The 22,397-nt window shown below is 40.8% G+C and overlaps 1 protein-coding gene across 3 annotated transcripts in view; it reads left to right on the top strand.

Annotated features, from left to right (window-relative positions):
• The window catches only part of COLEC12 (collectin subfamily member 12), a 102,360-nt gene that overhangs the window by 62,101 nt on the left and 17,862 nt on the right, over window positions 1-22,397 (top strand). For all 3 annotated transcript variants that reach the window (XM_030012169.2, XM_030012168.2, XM_030012167.2), the window contains one exon: window positions 19,375-19,497. In XM_030012169.2, the coding sequence (XP_029868029.1) occupies window positions 19,375-19,497 (123 nt within the window). The remainder of the gene's footprint in view (window positions 1-19,374; window positions 19,498-22,397) is intronic.

Here is a 22,397-nt window from a genome sequence, read left to right as displayed (position 1 = left end):
TAAAGGACAAAGGTGTAAATACAGAGAAGCATAGTCAAAATTTCTCCAACAAATGTAACATAATGCTGTAGATCTGGTGAATTTGGTATATTTTAGGTTTGAAAATTGGGTTATGCTAAAAATTAAATTTGAGGCAAAATTTTTGTGACTGAAGTAAAGACTCTTCTGTTGGAAAAATGTCAAAATTATAGAAAAAAAATTTCTTCTGTTTTCTGTTCTGTGGCTGCTGAATCATAGATTTTTTTCTCATGAATTCATGTAGGTTTCTTTTTCTAGAGCTTTTGTTTCACTCTGCTTGGCCAAAATCAGGAACTCCAGTCACTCTTTGATTGACAAAAGTAAGTAAGGAAGTGGGATTAGTCCAGTCTTCAAAACAGGGACCTTGGCTATAGAGGCACTTGCTAAATAGTAATAATAGACCAAATTTCAAAAGAGCTGAACCACCAGCAACTTCACTTAACCTCCTACTCATGTATTTAATGTTAAACTGTTTCTTTGATGAATGGTCCCAATTTCAATAGGAGTTGCCAGGTAATTTTGAAATGTAGGCTGTTTATTTGGTAACTCCCCTGAACCTGGAAGTGCTTTACATTCTTGTGGCACAAGAGCATCTCTTTTTCATATTCCATGTAGAGCCGAACGGTGTGTCAATACTGAAGAAATGTTTGCTCTGCTGACCAGCATGTCAGAGGCAGAGGAAGATATATTTGAAAAACTGCAGTGAGGGCAAAACTAGAAAACCCCACTAATTTCCACTTTCTCCTCATTTTTACCAGCAGTGGTGTTTTGTGCTAGATATCCTGAAACTCTGTATTATAAAACATCTTTAAATAGTCTGTTCACTTGAAAGTCATAATACATTAATTGTGTCATCAAACAGTTGCAGATTTAGGGACAAATTCTGCCAATTTTCTAGTGCCTACAGCTGCAAGTGAGTTGGCACATCTGCAAGGCCGTATGAATACCAGACTTGATTTATGAGGTGAATTTACACTACAGAAAATTATCTTAATTCATGGTAATAATCTTTTAGAGCTGAGTTTCAGTCTATAATAGCTGCTAAGCAAATTCAATCTGTTTAAATAAACATACATTCACCAAAGAAAGTCTTGATCAAGGAAAGTAAAAATATACATTTTAGAAGCATTATCTTTGTTAGCATTCTTCGTCCCGCACAACTGAAGGATGGGCTGCCCTCTTTTTCTTTGAAAAAGAATTGAAAAGCAGGGAATGGGCAACAGCCAGCATACCAAATTTTGGTCCAGGTTTTATCTGTGTGATGACATTAACTCTGTGAGTCTCCACTGGAGCATGTACAAGGATAATTTGGCCTCGCTACTGTAAGAAAGTAAAATAGATTAATCTGCAATTTATCTTGAAGACAGAGTGAGCCAATGGGAACTGGCACTGAACTTGAACACTGAGCCTTAATGAAAATTCAAGGCAATGTTTTTCACTTTGTAAGATTGCCAGGTATTATTCAGCTGTGTTAAGGAGACACAGGCCCTCAGTCTTTCTTTTTGCAACATATTAAGCATGCTTGCTGAAATGCAACACTGTTAATTTAACACACCCTCAGTACTACAATGGCATTTTATCTGTTAATAGGTGTCAGACTGGATTACATAGTATGTCTGGTCACTCAGCTTTCCACGTTCTGCTGCCTACTACATGAAAAAGTTGAAAAAACCAGTAATAGACCTACAGGCTGCAGTAAAACTCAGCATGAATGTGAACATCTCTCGAGCGTGTCACCCTGAAGCAGAGGTGGCCACACGCTTTCTGCAGTGACTGTTCCCCTTTGATGGCGGAGTCACTGCGTGCTGCGGATTCCCAAAAGTGCCCTTACCCCTACTCCCGGCACAGCAGAGTCATGGCTGGAAGCAGAGCACAGCCGCCCCCAGCTGTGACTAACCTGGTGAATGATTCAAGTTACAGCTCACAGGGAGGCAGGTTTCTTGGCTGTAAAAGATCGATGTGTTGATTACCCATTATGCCATGAAAAGCTGACAAAAAAAAACCGATTTTCTCTCTGTTCTCTTGCAAGTTGTGGGAACCATCCGAACAGATGCAGATAAAGGAAGTTTGCAAGAAAACAGGTTTTAATGCTTAAGCCTAGATGCACGGTTGTCCAGTACTTCTAGCAATCTTCCAGTATTTAATTTATTAAATCACTCATTATACTTTTTTGGTTGAAATCAAATCATCCTGAAATGCAGCATTTAATTTTATTGCCATAAGTAAGGGGTGCAAATACAGCAGAAAGTATGCTCAGAATAGGGACTGTAGGGACGGGTTGGATCTCAGTAGTTTTCTGTGAATATCAAGTGAGCTCTGCCTTAAAAAGTACTTAAGTAAATAGCTTCTACAAGCCTGTCAAAGTTAGCATTTTCCAGTGTCCTAAAGAATGCTCCTGTTTCACATCCTGGTCCTAAATCTTCACTCTCCATACTGTGCCTTTTAGTAGTCACTAGCATTGTCATCAATTTTTATTGATTTGTGTAGTCGTGATACATGAGGTTTAGTACTATTACCTTTTCCCAATCTGTATTAATTGACTGAAACATTGTTCTTCCCTCACACTTTTCCATATGCTTAGTCTACACTTCAAGGAAAAAGTTGCACTTTGACAAAAAGACCTTACCTCCAGAATTTGGTGAGCAGCTCTAAAGAAGGTCCTCCTTTAGGACTTTGATTCAGTACGTTTATTTAAAGGAAAAAAAAAGAGAAGGGCCAAGATGAGAAATGTGTCCTTTCTCCCCTAGGTAAGAGACATATGCTTGCCTTGGTGGTTGTCTCTCCAGATGGATACCTGAATGACAGGACACCCTGGCTGAGGATGGCCAGGTCGCACACTGGAGATTGTGCCCGCTCTCAGGAAAAGCAACAGAGGGATTTCTCAGTGGTAGCGTTTAATAAACAGGACTGAAAATAACTCACCAAAGCTCTTAGCATTTTCTGGCAGTATTGCAGGGCCCTGATACAACATAATGGACTGTTCCTGAGCAGTTTCTTCCATTGTATTGCTAGAAACAGGCTTTTAATTAGCCTCCAGCCTTTATTCCTTTTGATTCACTCTATTTTGTTTCTTGAACAAACCAACTTACTACATGTTTTATAAGAAAAACAAAATCTCTGGTGTTCCAGCATACAGAGCTATGCTGGCTGTTATCATCTGCTGTCCCCATCCAGTGCCATAAAACATCTGGGAGGGTTATCTGCTCACTCCCTGTCTTAATTCTGAGCTCAGCTGGATCCAAAAGGCATGTCCCCCTCAGGGCAATAAGGCGCCTTGTCATCACCTTTAATTTCCCCTAAAGACATATATTTTCTGTGCAGCAGGCCAGAGTGGAGACACACCTATTTCCATTTGTGGGGTTTAGAGCCAAAACACTTAACTACTCTGACCTCTTGTGTATGATAGGCTGTACAATTATATCCAGTTACTCCTGTACGAAGTCCAATGACTTTGTTTTTGGCTAAAGCATATCTTTTAAATGAGGAGTCAGGCTAGATATGAAGACATTAAAATACAGGGAATCCCCTGTGATGGTAATTTGTTCCAGTTGTAATCACCCCCACTGCTTGAATTTTTGCTTCATTTCCAAGAGTCATCTTTCTACCTCCAACACGTAGCCAGGGGTGTATGTTACTCTTTCTGCCTCTTAATAGAAGTGGCCTTTAGTGCCAGTGCTCCATTAAACCAGCTAGGCTCTGCAGCCAAGTCTTCTGTTTTTCTTTTTTTTTTATGTTTTCTTCCAAGTAAGAAAAGCATTTGGTTCAATTTAAGCCTTTCACTCTAAACCTCAGTCCCCTGGTAAGACTCGTAGTGAGGAAGCACCTGGTAAGACTTGCAGCCTCCCCCCTACAGATGTGAGGAGCTCAACAGCAGCTCCCTCCCGTATTTGCTCCCTTGCAGCCGGTGGCCCGCCAAGCTTCTGACCCCACCAGGAGCTGCCCTCGGTCACCAGCCCCAGGAAACCTTTTCTCTTGACCTTTGCATGACGAGCCTGGCCCTGAGCCACTGAGCTTGTCCAAGGTTGTCCAGGTTCCAGGTGCTGTCTCCAGCATGAGAAGGCTGGAGAGCCACCGCAGTGAGTTGGGCTTTTGAGGTCCCTGTGTCGAGCTGGGTGCCCATCAGCGCTGTGACGCCCAAGACCTGACCAACTGCCAGCTCACTGCAGCAAGACAGGAAGCTGGATCTGCCCTTTTTGCCCTAACTTCTACTCTGTGGTAGCTTTCTTGTCATCTCACTCCTGTTATCCTTTTTTGAGCCACTGCTCTCCAAGCACAGCACACAGGGTTTATGCTTTTGGTTCCCACCATACTCTTAGGTACATTGACATTCACTTTCTAAGTGGTTCCAGCTTACCCTGTGATCAGCTTGCTTGAATGGCTGCTCTGTACTCATCACTAGCTATGCATTAAGTTTTGTGTTCCTTTGGAAACCTTACATTTGTGTCCACAGCTGAGAGAGGCCGAAGAAAGATCTCCCACAAAGCTGGATGCCATTTTCAGACAGTACAAAATATTATGGAGCAGCTAAGAAGTTTAGTAACTAATGGAATAACGATTAAAAATGAAGTGCTCTTCTGTCCTCTGGCTTCTGTCCATGTACAGCAAAATTTTGACCTGAGTTCGCTCATGCACCTTGGCAGAACACTTGGAGGAAATTTCTGTAAGTGCCTTTAACTTTTCTTTAACAAAGCTCTCGAGAAAACAAGGAGTGGAAGAGAGAAGAACCTGCATAAGAAATTGGACTACCCTTACAATCTCTACAGGAGTGTAACACTGTTGCTGGGCATATCCTCTCTCATCTTTTGATAAAGAGCTACCAGGACATTTATCAAGCAGTTTACTCTATTTTAGGGTTGCATTTGTATCAGGTGCACAATTGTGCAACATCTTCTAAAATTGTACAGGTGTTGATCTTGCCATTAAAAAATAGTATTCATGTAATAGGATATGAAGGACCTGAATCCACTCATTCACCTTAAAAACATTTTTTAGAGCTTTTGTTTTTGCAGTATTAAAGAAAGTCTTATCTAAGCTATTTAAATAGAGTAATGTATCATTCAAATGAGCAAACAGGACACCACTTTTCTTGTGGATCAGGCCAGAAGTCCAGAACAAAAAGACCATGGAAAGTAGTGAAAAAATTAGTCTCCTACATGCAAAGGCTACATCTTATGTGCCCAAACATTTCTTCCTTGCGGAGGCTTGAGGAAGATTCAGTTAGAGTATCAGGAGGTGACGTATGAAGTATGCTTAGCAAACAAAATACATCTTTCATTAAAAAAGAAGGTTCTGCTCAAACTGAAAGCTCTGCTTTTCATGGTCCTGTTTGTGATGTGTGTCTTTAGCTATAGTTTATGGTTTTCAACATTTCCAACTCTGCTCTTCAGGAGTATATAGTTCAGCCATGGAAAAATTCACCCTGGACTGAAATTTGGCATATAAGGAACCAGCCAAGAAATAAATGTTCTAAGTCAAATAAAACTGCTGAGAAACAGACATTTTAGGAAAATATTTTTACTTTTAATACATAAAAATTATTTTTCAGCCTATTATTTATAAGTCCTAGAGCAGTACAGGGACTCAGTGCCTGTGGACTCTGAAGACGCAAGGAAGAGTTATTTTGAAGTTTATTGGATTTTGCTTAAATAGGCTATAGTGCTATATGTTAATTTTTTAAATCTGAAGTTTCTACTGAGCTGCCACTTTGGCTGCTTCACCTGCTCTTCTGTTCTATGCTTTTAGCTTGACGTGGAAGAAAAGACATTTTCCAGCTCCCTGATTGAGTGATACACCTACACCGATATAAAATGCATGTAACACTGTGGAAGCCAGAGAGGTTACACTTGTGCAGCTGAAATTGTGATAAGGAACAAGAGTGTTTGGTGCAGTTTAGTGCTGAAAACATTTGACACTTGTGTTGAGCAAATAAATTATAGTGTCTCCACACTTAGGCTGAAAGACTGTGGGTCAAGGGTGTGATGTATTTCTCTGTTGGAGTTCAAAAGAGCAGCTGCAGAGTATGGCAGCCAATATTGACTTCTCTGGGAGTGAAAAAGTAAGATGTGTTGACCCTGAAGTTAAATATTGACCCCAGATTTGCTTCAGTCATTTTTTTGCTTCAAGGACCAATAAATCTTGGTATTTGGCAAAAAATAGGCATTGAGAAGCAAATTCAGGGTTGACACAAATGTGTGCAATTTTATTAACTTTCTAAGTGTTTGCCACCTTTTACAATAAGTACAGAAAGGGATCATTTTCTTTGTATTTTTAGTGGTATATCATATCAAAATAGGGAAACCTGATTATTACAGCCATTATTCGAGGACTTCAACATTCTTAAAAAAGTTAAAGGTATGATAAAGTTACAAGTCTAGAAGAACATTGGAAACCAATGAAGAAGTTGTAAGGCAGATATTTAGGTTTGTAGTCTGAAAGTATTTGGCATTAAATTCAGGAAGAATAATTTTTCAAAATAAAAAAAATTTACACATCTCGCCTGTCTGACTTCACTCAGTTCCCTTCTTCCTTCTTTCCTGAACCGTTGCCCTCCAAAGAAGTAAACATTATTTTCAGTTACCTTGGGACTGCTTTCACTGAAACACAAGCTAAGTTTTTGTTTAGGGTTTTTTTATTACATAGGATTGTACCTCTCTCAAGAACTTTTAATAATATATTTACACATCAATTAGGGGAAGAAACCACAGGTCTCCCTTACAACTTCTCCTCTGAAATAAAATTTACAAATTCCCAATTGTAGCTATAGATTTATATAATGCCTTCTGCCTCTTAATTAAAATGTCCTTCAGTATCTGGGTTTTTCTCTCCATCAAAGCACATAAAGTTTGTTGTGAAAACTTCTAATTTTTTAATTTAGTCTTCTGGATAAGAATAGCAATTCAATTTAAGCCTCCCACTGTAAACCTCAATGCCCTGATAAGACTTGTAGCAATGAGCCTGAAATGCCTGGTAAGACTTGAGTCCTCCATCTGCAGATGTGGGATCACAGGAGCCCCTGGCCTCATGGAAGCTCCCTCCCCTACATGCTGCTCTGGAGCTGGACACCCTAAAACTCCATGGCTTCATTAAAAAATATTTTGCAAATACTTAGTTTTCCATGATTTTGTAAGCTATCAAGAAAAGGATTATAACCAGGAGTATATGTTTCGGGAAGATCATTATTATTATTATTGCAGTATTATTATTACTATTATTATTGTAACTGTAGCAACATGTTTAACGCTGTGTTAGGGGCGGTCTAATAAATTTCCCAGGATATTAAAAAATGGCAGGTTGTGACAAGGCATACGTACACCCTACAGATTCAGTAGGTTAATGCTTTTAATGGATTTGTCAACCTCTGTATTTCCGTGATTGCAATAGAGTTTTCACCTACTTAACAGGTGATTGCACTGACATTAGGAAGACAGTGGGTAGGTGCTATGTAGGTAGCTAGGTAGTTTGTTTGCTTTACTCTTGGCTAGTTGCTCTGGATGCCCTTCTGCATAGCTTTTCCTCACTTGTAACAAGCAGATTCAACTCAGCAGTTTCCCGTGTTTATCAAGACAGTATAAATTTGCTTATTGCTTTGTTAGGACGGAAAACACAAATCGCCTTCATCAACCACACTTCCACCTCTGTACAGGAAACTTCTTCTAGTAATTTATGGAATAAAAATTTCCTCTCTAGGTACAGATGAATATTAAGCAGGGAAAAATCACAGAAATTGTGATGGTATTAGGTTGAAAAAATCCATTTATCAGGGCTGTTCGCTCCTTATATTGTACAGCCATTGCACAGCCATTGCACATTGGCACAACCATGTGAAAAATGTTTTGATTGCCTGAGGAATTCATTCTAAGTCTGCTTTTTATCCAGGAAATTGGATGCTAGCGAGGTGTGTATGAGCCGGGGTATGGGGAGAGCTCAGGAGCTGGAGATACTGCAGAACACAGAGAAGACAGGAGAGAGGGAAAAGGGGAGAACAGAACGAGAAAACTAAAAGATGGTAGCTGCGTTGGATCGCAGTCCTTCATCTTAGCCTAGAGATCCAGCTTCACAGAGGAAAACATCCATTTTGAAGAGATAAGATTCAGGAAAAGGAGGCAGAGACTGAGGTGGGTTGGGGGAAGTTGGTTAGGCTGGAGGGTGGAAATTGGATTTATTGTCTCTGCCATCAAGCCTGCAATATTTCTGAGGAAAAAGCTCTACCTTTAGAAAGGAGTTTTAGAAGGGCAGTGAGGTGAAAAATAAATCCTAGCCCTGCCAGCCCCTCTCCTTTGGAGGTGATTTAATGCCATGTCTCGATTTGGCCGAGGGGACTAAGGCAGCACACTTCCAGAGGAGCAGTGTTCATACCTGGACATAATTTCTCTCCTGTAGTTGAACATGTAGCCTCAGGAGATTAGGAATTAATTTACAGCCAGTGGATTTTTGACCGTGAGCTACGTTCAATGCAGTGCCTGCAAGGATCCTTTCTTCTCTGTTCAGTGTTGGTATCTCAGCCAGACATTCTTGATATCATCATGCAAAAGGCTAGTCAGAAGTGGCAATTTGCACTCACAGCCATAATCAAATGCGTAGAGCAGGCTTCCGTATCCATACTGTGTTTTCTGCACTCACTTTCTTCTGTGAGGTCCTACTGTATTCTTCTTCATGGCCCTCTTCATTTTTGGGGTCACGTTCCAAATAAGGGGCCTAAGTAACTGCTAAGTACCCAGCACGAATAGAAACACCTTCACCTCTTCTTTTATGTGCACATAAGTCTTTTAAATTCCAAATAATGTCCTCAGATAGACTTTTCAGCTGGAAAAGGGGCAACTTTTATATTAGAATGCTTCTTAATGAAGGCAATGGAAGCCTTACCACTAAATCCAGCAAAGGGCGGATAAAGGCCTATATATTAATTTGAGGGATCGAATCGTCATTAAGTTTTTTCAGCTCTATTAATGTCAGCACTTCATTGCAGCATTCCAGCTGGAACATGTGACAAAGCCTGCAGGTATTGATGCATCTGCATTTTAATGCTTACAAATCACAGTCTTTATAATTTTCTCAGAGTTTTGCTTTTTGGCATGAAGTTGGGCATACTTGTTCATAGCCTGCAGGCAATCATTTTCTCCTGCTGAAAGTCTCATCAAAAGTAGCTCTGTATTTTTCCCTAACAGAAAAAGATAAATACAATTTTTATGCCATCAAATACGGTCTAAACATTATTTTGTTCCGCTCCACTAGGTAATAGAGGAGAGAAAAAAACCTGATGAGTGAGAAGGGCACACAGTGTGCTTCCAACTACCTAGTGAAAATCGGTTTAGATTCATATGAGTTATAAGAGTTTAAAAGCACACTTTGCAGAGACACATGGGATTTTATAATGGTCTTAAACAAATGACCTGCCTCGACCACGTTAGTGTTGCATGTGTGCACATAGGTATCCACACAGAAACTTCTGCGGAACAGATGGTTGCTGAGTATTCCCATTTAACTTGTACAGGCACATAAAAAAGTTTAATTTCTGTAGATAGCTGGAATAGCATTTGTGGTAGCATCGGTGAACACAGAAATGTAGCCTCATTGTCCATCGCTGGAGTCTTCATTTGGCGAGGGTGAGCTTTTCTTGTTTTGTTAAATAGTGATCCAACATTTTTAGCACTGTCCTTAACATAATGTTAAAAGGTGTAGAAGTTAGTAAAACAAAGGGTGAAAGCTTCCCATAAAGAGAAAGGTTTTTCCGCCTGTGCTCTGGATGACTTCACCGTGTTCCTGGTGAGTCGCTCTGCAGCACAGGTGTCACTGCTGGTGATATCAGCACCTACCATGCTCACAGCCCCAGGCAAGATCATGTTGCCCTCTTAAACAAACGTATCTCAAAAGCCACAAAGCATGGAGTTATTATTTTTTCTACTTACCAGTTAATGTAACACCATTACTAAGGTCGTTTACACCTAAATACTGTGTTATAAAAATAGAGAATGTTACAGGAAATCCACACTTTCAGTGTGTTACCTTTTTTCCTCCTTTCAGTCAAATGTAGTTTGAATTAAGACTAAAAATCATGTACATTAATCATCAAATTATACCATCTTAATTAGGAGCTATGGTTCATTAGGAAGCTTGTTTATTTCAGAACAGAGGGCCCAGACTTAGACAGAAATGGCATTACTTTGCCATCTGGCATAACTCTGAAGGACAGATCCCTTCTGTGACTTTGCAAATGCTTTGTTCAGTCTAGTTTTAATTAACTCATTGGATGGCATATCCTCAGGTTGTCTTAGGAGGCTGTGGCACAAACCAAAGGTCTGGCTTTGATCTCATTATAGATCTGGCTATATGTCTTCTTGCAAGGCAGTCTAAATTCTTCTCTTTTGGGATACAGTTTGAGAGGCTCTTTGCTGTGATGTATCGTGGCTGTCTTGCCTGCCATTGAACAAGTCTTCAGTTCATACATAATTTTCATCTTCTTTTAACTGTTCTAGTTTTTCTCTCATCTTCTGAACAACCTAATTAGATTTTGGGGTTTAGTTCCAGAGACGTGCACTGAGTGATTCATTGCTTGATTTTCAGTAACTGAGGATAGACACATAAAAGCACCAGCACTTACTGGATTTTGTTCTGGTTTGAGTTAAGTTCTAGACATGTCTTTAAATCTAATACTCTATGGGATGTTAGACCATCTGGTGGTGTGATATTTGTAACGCATTGCTATGGCTGGACCTTAAACTGTTGCAAATCCATTATTTTTCTTAAAATTTACCATGCTGGTCCTTCAGTTCTGCTCATAATATTTGCCTAACATACAGTTCAGATACTCAGCAGTCTTTGCTTAGCCTGTGTTGTGGTCAGGCTTTTTGTATCCTTTCAATTAAGATATTTAGTGTTTAATCACAGTAGGACATTGTTTGGTAATACTATATAATTAAATGGTGATGGTCATTGAAGTGTATAATTAGGATTTCTGACAATTCATTGTGAATCTCTGGTCTACTGTGAAGAACAAAGCCAGAGAGAAAATGCTAGCTGGGTTATATAAATAGGTGAGAGATGATGGTCAGGCTGAAAATGAGGGTTCTCCCCTCCTTTAATGAAAGGGTTTGTGTACATTACATAGAATAAAGTATTTCTTAGGCCAAAAGCTTTCCAGAGATAATAGTGTTGGCCCTCTGAGGCTCTTTATTATGTCAGATGTGGGATTTGGATTTACAGGAAGCAGCCACTGCCTCCAACAGACTCAGTCTGGTGGAGGAGAATTTGCCCGGCCTCCCCTGCATGCAGAGCTTTGGGCTGCAACCTGCGGATCATCAAGGGTGGGGTTTTTCCAAGGTGTCCCAGAGAAGGAAGCCCCCCATTTCCACTGAAATACCCTGGGCTCCTGGGACAAAGTGCCCCCCTCCAGCTTCAGGGGATGAGGGACATAGTGAGCCCTGGCAGCCCCAGCCCCAGCATTGCCCCCTCAGTGGTGACAGTGGCTCTTTAGGGGCAGGATTATGAAAAATCCTGTAAATGGTGGATTCTTCTATTGTCTTAAGCCCTAAGGAACAACTCCTCCCTGCTTTTTTAACGGTCTAGGATATGCTGTTGTCCTGAAAGCTGAAAGTCTCATAATTATATAGCTGCAAGAATCATAGAATAGTTTGGGTTGGAAGGGACCTTTCAAGGTCATCTAGTCCAACCCCCCTGCAATGAGCAGGGACATCTTCAACTAGATCAGGTTGCTCAGAGCCCTGACCAACCTGGCCTTGAATGTTCCCAGGGATGGGGCATCTACCACCTCTCTGGGCAACCTGTTCCAGTGTTTCACCACCCTCATCATAGAAAATGTCTTCCTTCTATCTAGGCTAAATCTACCCTCTTTTACGTTAAAACCATTACCCCTTGTCCTATCGCAACAGGCCCTACTAAAAAGTCTGTCCCCATCTTTCTTGTAAGCCACCTTTAAGTACTGGAAGGCTGCAGTAAGGTCTCCCCGGAGCCTTCTCTTCTCCGGGCTGAACAACCCCAGCTCTCTCAGCCTGTCCTCACAGGAGAGGTGTTCCATCCCTCTGATCATTTTTGTGGTCCTCCTCTGGACCCGCTCCAAGAGGCCCATGTCTTCCCTGTGCTGAGGACCCCAGAGCTGGAGGCAGCACTCCAGGTGGGGTCTCACCAGAGCGGAGCAGAGGGGCAGAATCCCCTCCCTCAACCCGCTGGCCACGCTGCTCTGGATGCAGCCCAGGGTACGGCTGGCTTTCTGGGCTGCAAGCGCACGTTGCTGGCTCATGTCCAGCTTTTCATCCACCAGTACCCCCAAGTCCTTCTCCACAGGGCTGCTCTCAATCCCTTCATCCCCCAGCCCGTATTGATACTGGGGGTTGCCCCAACCAGGTGCAGGACCTTGCACTTGGAAAGAAAGGGGCACCAGGGTGAAAAAGAAATCCCACAGTGTGAAGCTTAGGATAAAATCACAAGCACTGGCACCACTGGCCCTGGCAGGAGTCGCGCAGCTCTTTTGAGGCATAAATTCTCAGAACAGGCTTTTGAGGTGTGTTTTTTCCTCTCCAGAGGTTATTCATACAAGCAAGCCATCAGCTATGTAACAGGCTGATCGGGTTATGCAAGACACTGTAGAAACCTGTGAGGATGGAGTGATTTGGGGTTGGTCCATTTATTTATTAATTTATGAAGAAAGAAGCTCTGTGTCTCGCAGTATTTATTTGAAATACAGAGTGGCTGTTCCATCCTCTGTCTTGCTGCCATGTTTCATGATTTTCCACCTGGCATAGGAAAACTGGCACAAGTTAGGTAAGTACATACCCACCGCTTAGATTTCAAGTTTCACTGCTTTAATTGCCTCCTAGTAAATGACCAGAAACCTTTTCAAAATAAGCATAGCTTGCATTTATCCCTATTTGATTACAAAACCAGAAGCAAAACTAGTAAATTCCAGAACAAATGACAGCATGTTTGTGCTAAATATTTTTTCCAATGGCATTGTAAAAATCTGAGAATGAAGTTAAGCAGGCTGTTGCAATCCACCTGCCCACAAGGCAGCACTGCACCACCTGGGCAAGCAGGACCATTGCCATTGCAGAGCCAGGGCTTGCAAAGACTGTGGATGTGGGAGGAAGGCTGGCACTCATGTTCCCCCTAGGGCCGAGTGGAAAGGATATCATGGCAAGAGACTGAGCGAGAAGTGAAGAAGGGGGTGGCAGCAGACACAATTCAGTAGTATCACCCCTGTTTTATAATGTACAATAAAGGCCCTTAGTTTGCCTGGTCAAGAGCTCTTCCCCACAAAGCCCTGGGGATGGATGTGCATACGTGAGGGAGCTGTGGTGTGAGGAATGGCTCGGCGTGCCACTGAAGGCAGGAGCATGGCTCTGCCAAACCAGGAGCTTCACAACTGCAACCTAAGTGCTCAGTGCTTTCCTGCAGACCAGTCGTGCAATAACCATGACGTTTGCTCTTTTAGCCACACTTACCCTCAGGAAGGGTTGTCCAGCAGCATTTAGGTCACAGAGCTGGAGAGGGGCTGGGGCACCGTGCAGCAGCTCGAGGGGCAGCTGCTCAGAGAAGCCCTAGTATATGCTATGCTTCCCATGGCTGCAGCCTCATGCTGAATGCCCATCCAATAACTTGGGGATGGGCATAGACCTTTACACATTGGCTAGGAAAAATGTAGGGTATCTATTTACACTTAGCTCAAGTTATAGCCTTTATAATGTAAGAATATACTCTAAACTGAAGGAAGGAGACTTATCTCAAAATAATAATTTAAAAAAGCATGAACCAGTCTCAGTTTTTGCCATTTATAACCATTATAAAGAACGATTGCTTTCTGAGGTAGGTTAGTCATATGGAGCCGTTGAATCATCAGTTTTGCTGACTGCAATGAAACCATTCATGGAGAATCACAGGAATTGTTTTCATGAAGGGTAGGTTAATAACCTGTAACACCACACAGAAGAGAAGACAAAAATCTCACTTTTGATTTTGTGGCTGGCTGGATCCAGTAATCTCAAAGCTATACAAAGTTTATTGTTGGCAAAGATGTGTCTGCTTTTGATTTGAGTGTGCTAATGTAATATGGAAAAGCTTCTCTGTAAAAAACATATACACACATATATTTTTTTCTATGTATTTGAACATAAGTATGTGTGTGTGTGAGTGTGTGTATATATGTACACACTTATATGCCTGAATTTTAAAATCCTCTCTGTCCTAAGAGACAGACTTACTTTCCTAATGGCTAGTCATGCATATTAGTAAAAAACTACCATTTTACACGTGGGTGCCTGAATTTAAGCACTTACAGCCAGTTTTTTCAAGGCATTTAGTTATTTACACCTAGAGGTGGGTTCCTCATGGGATCATCTACTTTTGCTAGTGAGATAGGCACCCACTGGGAGCTTGTTACAACTCTGCATGGTTACCTCTCAGTATCGGATTCCTACCTACATGTTGAATCACAGAATCATAGAATGGTTTGGGTTGGAAGGGACCTTAAAGATCATTTAGTTCCAACGGCCCTGCCATGGGCAGTGATACCTTCCCATGGCAGGGGGGTTGGAACCAGATGGACATAGTTTGCTTAGGCCCTTTTAAATATAAATATTAGATCTACTGTTCATCAGTTTTGCAAACATTAGCTTTGAGAAATTTATCATTTGATGGCTGCAAACTAGGCTTGCAGTCTTCCTTCCAAAATTCAACATAGGTTATCTCTCTTCAATGAATTACACTGGGGAAAAACCCTCCTAACTAATGTATGTTTTTTCATTTCCTGCACTACATTTCTTCAATCATCTTATCAGTACATTTTTTTGTCATGGTTATGAAGGGAACCTTGCATCTTTGTCGAAACTGATCTGCTAGCAGAAAGATTATGAGGCCACCTAAGATCCTGCAGCAAGCACCAAGAAAAGGACACAGAAGCAAATGCTTTTAAAAAAATTATTCGGCAAAAAAAAATATCATATTTGAGTGTTCAAAGATGTGCTCCTGAAGTGTAACATAGTTGAGGAGTCAGGCATTTTGTAAGGTGGTTACTCCATGTCAAAGAGCAAATATATTTAGTCTCCCATTAAAAAACATGGAACAACAAAAAAACCCCAACCAAAAACACAAGCTCCTCTCCCAGAAAAACCTCTGCTTATCTGGAGCCCAAAAGGAATCTGCAGATGTATACCCCCTGCATGAGAACAAAGTCTTCAGTCACTGGAATGCAATGCTATAAAAACAAATACTACAAAGCCTGGTAACAGGGGGATGTCTCACTTGCATATTTTTTTGTGACCATCTTGGTTTGCAGAGAAGGGGCTCCCCAAAGCATGTGAGCCAGCAGGATCTCTTTGTACTAGGTCGCTGTCTGTTTGGCCAGATGTCTTCCCAACAGTGAGATAGAAAAACCAGAGCTCTTATTAAAATAAGTTGGGAAAAGGAATGGAAAAAAGCATGTGTCCAGAGAAACGAGGCACATTTTGTCCCATCTGATATTTATTAAACGTTGATCAAATCAGCAGTGAGAAATGCACATCATGCGGAAGTGACCCTGGTTCCCTGGATTTGGAAGTTAGTGACAAATGTCTGGGAGCAGACCAACATTGAAAACACGTGTACAGGACACAGAGAGGAGTGTGCTGCACTAGAAGCAACAATAACAAAGGGAGAAGAGCTTGACTTCAGCTGAGAACCCCCTTTTGCAGGTTTTACATATGTTCTATCAATGGAATGGGCGCGTATGGTCTTTCACTGTACATTTACTCTACAGCTTTCTAGATGAGACGTTACACATCTCCTGGAAGAACACTGCATTTTATGTAAGCCATGAAAGCAAGCAGTTGAGTGGGTAAAATTGGGGAGGTTTTGTCAAATTAAAGGCCAAGCAAGGGGTCCTTCAAGCCTTGACTCTCAGCTTTTTTGATAAACCTGTATGATTTTATGCCAACCTGCTCAGTTTTGTGTAATCACAACAAGCATTTGAAATCATCTCCCATCTGTTGTTGCTTAACGTTTTGGCTATCGCGTCTTGTCAGAGCAACCCTTCAATAAAAATGTGTCCTCACAGTGCAGACTAAATGCATCTCCTGTGTCAGAACAATCTTATTTGGGCTTGGTCCTTAAACAGGGTAGTGGGGAAGAGCAACAGGGCGAGTTGAAGCCAAGGTATGTACTTGGGGAGGTTGTGGAGCCCTGGTTACACTGTAATTCATCCCTATAGAGAGGGTTGCATTCCTGGCTTTTACCTTTGCTCATAGCCTGGATTATTTAACTGCACAGAAAGACATCAGAATGAGTCTTCCAAATCTTTTCTTCAAGGTACCTCTATCTTTAGTAATTTTTATAAGTTTAGTAAACTAGAAAGTGGGCTGTTAATAGCAGCAGAGTTAAGAGCTATGTATTTGCAATAAAGAATAAATTTAATAGCTCTGAAAGACTTTACCATGCCTATCTCCAGGTAAAGGAAAACAAAAGAGCCTGTTAGAGCTCCCTGGCTTTTTACTCCAGCCCTGGACCTGGGACATGTTAGATGAGGGTAGTGGGGGTGCAATGGCAGTCAGATGCAGTTTTAAGCTGACAGGCAGAAAGCGCCAGCAGACAATGCAATACATAGTTCCAGCCCAGCTTAGTTAATGGAATCACTCTAGCCTGTATGATCACTTCAGGATGCTGTGTTTATATTACTGATACCAACAGCACTGGGCTGTTAAAGGATGAAAAGGTCTGGCTTTTGTTGGGGCGCTGTTCTGATGTCAGTTTGAAATACGCTGAAAGTAAAAGTTCCAAAAAGCCAAAGTGCTGTTTTATTGAACCAGCAATAGAGAGGACTGAGACAAGTGAAACAAGATCCTTATGAAGCACTGGAACATACATGATGCTAGATGCTGAACTACAATACATCCAGTGACATCAGTGAAGTTTCAGTTCATTACACTACACAGGAAGCCAGAGTATGGTGACAGAAAGCAGGTCATGTCATAAAATGAGTAATCTTAATATGAGACTGTAATCAAGTGAAACTTTTCTATGTGCAGTTGCTGTCAAAGGTTTTGTTTTTATTTCTGCCTTTCGCTGTGCTTTGTACCTCTGCAGTCTATCAGTCTTCCCGGTTATGGATCTGGTCCTGCTTCCATTAACATTAAAATAGGGAGGATCAAGCTTTCTATTATCTGTATACTTAGAAGGTGAATGTGATGTGCTTTTTGCCCCAAGTTTCTCATGGTTTTTGATATGTGGGATGTTCAAAGACTTAAAGGATTGGAATCTGAATTTTAAACCCTTCGGAGGAGGAACCATTCAACGCTCAGGGGTTCAATGAGCCCATTGGTACCAGTTAACAGCAGCAAAATGGTGCTCCATACACCACAAGTTCCTACTGTGAAATAATTTCAGTCTCTGAATACCTACTGCAAACCCTTAGAAAACTGTACTTTCCCTCTCCAGCTTTTTCAGTATGCAGTTTCCCCACTAGCAAACTCCTTGAGATTGTCAACCAAAGACAACCAGCCCACACATCAGGATCCATAAGCAAACTTGGCTATTGAATTATGGACACTTCACCTTTTCTTTCGTGGTGCAGGAGTTATCAGCCTTCCAAATCCAAGTCACCAATAAATGGGCTAGGCAACTGCCTGTCTCTGTGCCAGCTCCCTTCCCTCCCACCTACCCAGGCAGGAAAGAAGCCTTTCCACTCTGGAGTTTCTGTTCTTGGGTGTATGCTTACAAGTCTTTGTCTCATTTTCCCCTGATGCTCCTGTTCCTGAAAAAAGAACCAGATGTTCCCAACTGGTCTTATGCCTAAACACCAAGGAACCCAAATCTATTACATATTGGTTTCATCACATGGCAGCAGAAAGTCATGTCACAGCTGAACAGTTTAGAAAAAACATTAGATGACATAACGCAGAAGGTGGGCTGACCTGTGAGAGATGCATTTCTGCCTTAGCCATGGCTAGTATTTGTGCAGAGGGAATTGAGGAAAATGCCTTGTCAAATAAACTTTGTATAAATCCTCTTCCTGAGTTGTTCCAATATGGTAATCCCTCCTTCAAGTACCCTGGGCTCAAGGAATTCACTGGAAACTGCTGTTCTTTGAGAGAGAAATACAGTTGACTTAACTTGATATGTTGGTCACCTGTCCTCCGTGAACCCGGGGAAGTGGCCCGTGCTTTTCTCTTAAAAAATGAAAAATAAAAAACCACTCTGCAAAAGGTCATGAGTTGGGAAAAGTAAAATCATCTGTGGGTAGGCCTCGGGGGAAATATAAGTTACTCATAAAAAGCTACGGAGCAAGTTTTGCTTAGTTAAGTAATCTGGTACATAGAATTTATTAGAGCTTAAAGCTTTCCTGTGGGACTCCCCTAATAGTACACAAATAGAGTAAAATATCAAAGAAATGCATTTTCTGACAGACACAGAAAGCTACATTAATCCTGGCCTGCTTAACACACATCAGAAGGAGGGATAAATCCCACCCATTAATTCCAGCACAGTGGTCCAGTATTCATGTTTTTACACATTTGTGTTTCTGACAAATTTCTTGGTGACTTAATCAATGCCTCCAACACTCTCAAGCTGTTCCCGATGAGCATGTAGAGAAAAGAGGAATATTGCTTCCCTAATAGATTCAAAGATATCAAACCATTCTGCAAACAGTGCAAATATAAAATAATAAAGGCCTGTGTTCTCTCAACTTGAGGCCCTTTTTCTTAAACTTGTCCACAAGGGGAAATTCACCAGCATTTTTCTGTTGGTATAGATGTACCGCTAGCTTTACCAGTATAGCAATCCTTCTTTTCTGTGGAAATAATATTCTCCAACGCCCCCCCCCAAAATAAGGAAAAAAGTCTCTCTCATTATGGAAAAAAAGTGTTCACATGGTAACTATTTGTGGTAATGGTTACAAAGCAGGACCAGTACTCCTATTGGGTTTTCACAATGCTATTTTATTTCTGTATTTTCCTTCTGCCGGAGCATTTACTGTCTCTTATTGCCTCTGTAGGGAGACTGAATGCTAAGAAAGAGCTGCTACAGTGTGATGCCTGACAGAGGAGATGCTAATAACCATTTGACTTCCAAAGCTCACCATAGTCTTGTTAGCACAATTTGAAAATAGCCCTGTCTCTCAGGAAAACCACAGGTTTTCCAGTGAAGCAGAACCTACTTCTCTTTCACATGCTAAGATCCCAAAATGATTGTATCACTAAGCTGATGCTTTAACCACTGTGGAGGCTATCCTGGCAGAATAGGCAGATAGGCACCTATACATCATCTGCTTACATAAATAATTTGTTCTTTAGAGAATGGAGGAGAGGAAATGGGGAGATAAAACCAGCAATGTGTTCTTTGCCATTGTTTTAAAATTCTTAAAATCTTCTTTTGCAGGTATTCAGGAGGGGACTCAATGTACCAAATGTAAAAATAACTGGGCACTGAAGTTTTCCATCATCTTATTATATATTTTATGTGCCCTGTTAACAATCACAGTAGCCATTCTGGGATACAAAGGTATGTATGCATCAAGCCCAACATTTCACTTTCAGCTAGGCATCCAAGAGCATTTCCATATATTAGATAGACAGGCAGTTTATCACATTTCACCTTAAATATCGATACCTTGGCAATGTTGGCTTTTTGTACACACATAACAACAAACTGCAACCTTAGATTTTCACTTCCAAACAATTATGAAGTTTTGAAACTTGATTAGACATTTGAAAGAAAAGAAAAAAGTTAGAACAAAATGATCATTCTTCCACACGAAGTACTAACTGGAAGACTTAAAGCTCAGTAACATGTGCTATACCTTGATTTCATTGAGCTTTTTTACATATATTGCACCTTTCCAGAATAAATATCCTTCTTAATGGGAGAGCCAGGAATAGTCTTACTAATATAATATTTATCACAGGAACAAAGTGTAGGATCAATATTACTTTGAAATATCTGGAAGAAAGATTGAACCAGGAGGTGCCATTGTTTTGAGTTATCTACAATTGTTTTGATGAACAAAGATGCTTAGATGCTTTTGACAGTAATTGCAAAGATTCTGGTAGTTGGGCAACCCAGTAATGGAGAAAATTTCATTTGTGCAAGTCATTGGTAGGGCACATTGGAAAGCACGACTTAAAATTCCCATATGTCCTCAGCACTAATTAACTGTAGCTACTTAGGCATTCTTATGAATGTTTTGATGTAAATGTCTGCATGTTGTGCAGTCACATCTGTAAGTTAAATAAATAAGACATGAGTTTCTGGTAAGAAAAAGAAAATGAGTAACATCTTTGTGAGTATTATAACAGGACATCACAGCATGTTGCGGAGAAAACCAAGCTAGCTTTAAACTAGCTGCTTGAGTATGGCTCTGAGAGTAGCTTCAAAACCCCTCCAAGAAGCTGGGTAAATATTCTTGTGATTAGCATGCAGTGTGTCCTGTGCCACCAACAGCTGCACTTGTAGAAGAGCTGACATCACCTCTGTCCTTTGCCAGTGAAAGAAAATGAAATTGTAGAAATAGAAAGGGATAAATACTTATTTAGGAGGATTTGGTACAGTTTTGAGTGGGAAGAAAATTAAAACTGATTGGTTTAGGTGGAAGATTTAGCCGGGGAGATGACAGAATGTGAAGGACAGATAGAGACACGTAGGTATTCCTTTTTCATGATCAAACAGACAGAATGTGGCAAATTAAAATCAAATGTAAAGAAATGCAGTACATATATAATTGGTCATACATTCTCCTGAAGAATGTGTAACTCGTCTCTGGAAGTCAGATTCTGAGGAAAAAAAAAAACTTTCCAGGATTCAAAACCTTGTTCTTGATCTATAAAGATAAGATCATTTGGTTATATGGACTAGGGGAAGACAAACTTAGGCCTTTTCCAGGTACAAATCTGCAGAGATCTGTTTACAGCAGATGAGGATGGAATCCTTCTGGGCTATAACCCAGCCAGTAAACGCCTGGGATTTAGCAGAATTTTCCTCAACAGTTTTATACAAGGCTGTCAGTTCTGGGGCTCACCAAAAGACTCAGACCTCACTTGGCATCAGAAACAGCCTATCAAGTTGGAGGAACCATTGCTCTGTATCTTGCTTTGGCAAATGTTTTTTTGTGCAATAGCAATAAGGAAACTGTCCAAAAGATCTCTTTGGGAGAGGGAGTTTCTCTTCCTCGTTTCAATCCACAGTTTTCAAGCTTCTTTCTCCATGGGGGCCTCTAGCACTGTCTTTTCCCCAGGCTTTGCTCTCATCTTGAGGCCCCATCTTTGCTACACTAATTTCTAAACCTCCCTTTTGTACTGAGTAGTCATTGACGCCTGACCAGGGACTAGTCTTTCTGTCATAGCAGTATCAGGGCAAGGACAAAAGAATTTTCTCTCCCACAAAAAAATGGGAAAAAGATTATAGGAAGGTGGATAATGCACATCTTGCTCACAGACCTTAAGACATCTTGGTGACCACTGCTCCACCACTCACCAACTTGGTGACTGCTCCACCTGAATGCCAAGGGAAAGAAGCATATGCTGGAGAAAAGTCCTGTTTAGTCCAAGGTATCCTTTCTGTAATGCCAAGCAGCAAATTGTCATACGTCAGGCATTAATTTTGCCTTTTGTAACTGCAGCTTAAGAGCTTCATCTCCACAGTGCCTAAGCACTAATTTGCAGGGAAAACATGAGTTAGACAAAACCCCAGCTGACAGTACATATTCAAAGGAATTATTGCAATATTTTTGATCGTTGGGAAGGAATTAGGCCTTAAAGGAAGAACAAAACTCATAATAAAATTTTATAGAGCTCTTGAACTCTCCTCTCTGCATTAGAGTTTTGCTTGTCTTTCTTATTGCAATATTACACTGAAAGAAGGAATTCTGCTGGCATCAGGGATTCTTTCAGTCTCTTAGCTAAGTTTCCATTAAATTTGCCTCCCACACTTATGTTTATAAAGCCCAAAACTACTTTTAAAACTTTCATTTCCTACATGGTATTTAGATATCCTTTGTGATTTAAAATGTTAAAACTACTAATCAGTGGATTAAATATGGCAGGCAAAAAAATAACTCAATGGGAGGTGAAGTCAACACAGAACAAACCTCCAAACTGGTGGTAAAAATTACATAGTAAGTTGGAGAAACCTGAAACCAAAACATGGATTAAACATCAAGGTCATGAAGGAATAACAAGCTGAGTTTACTATTAGTTTGCTTTGAGAAGACATATTAAATTATTGTTAAAAGCATTAATAAAGCAATCTGTAGTTTTTTATGCATACTTTCTTAAATTAAATGCAAAATACAAAGTTACAATTTTTCTGGCACCAGCCAGTGTCTGATTAGCCTATTGAAGGTGAATGATCTTCCTGTGACTCACTCCAGTGAGGGAAGCTGGCATGGTCTCAGCTTGAATTTCTGG

This window comes from Aquila chrysaetos, chromosome 4, assembly GCF_900496995.4.
Source record: "Aquila chrysaetos chrysaetos chromosome 4, bAquChr1.4, whole genome shotgun sequence".
In the NCBI taxonomy this organism is placed as follows: Eukaryota; Metazoa; Chordata; class Aves; order Accipitriformes; family Accipitridae; genus Aquila; species Aquila chrysaetos.
Note: the sequence above shows the minus strand (reverse complement) of the source record. Positions and strands in the feature narration are given on the sequence as shown.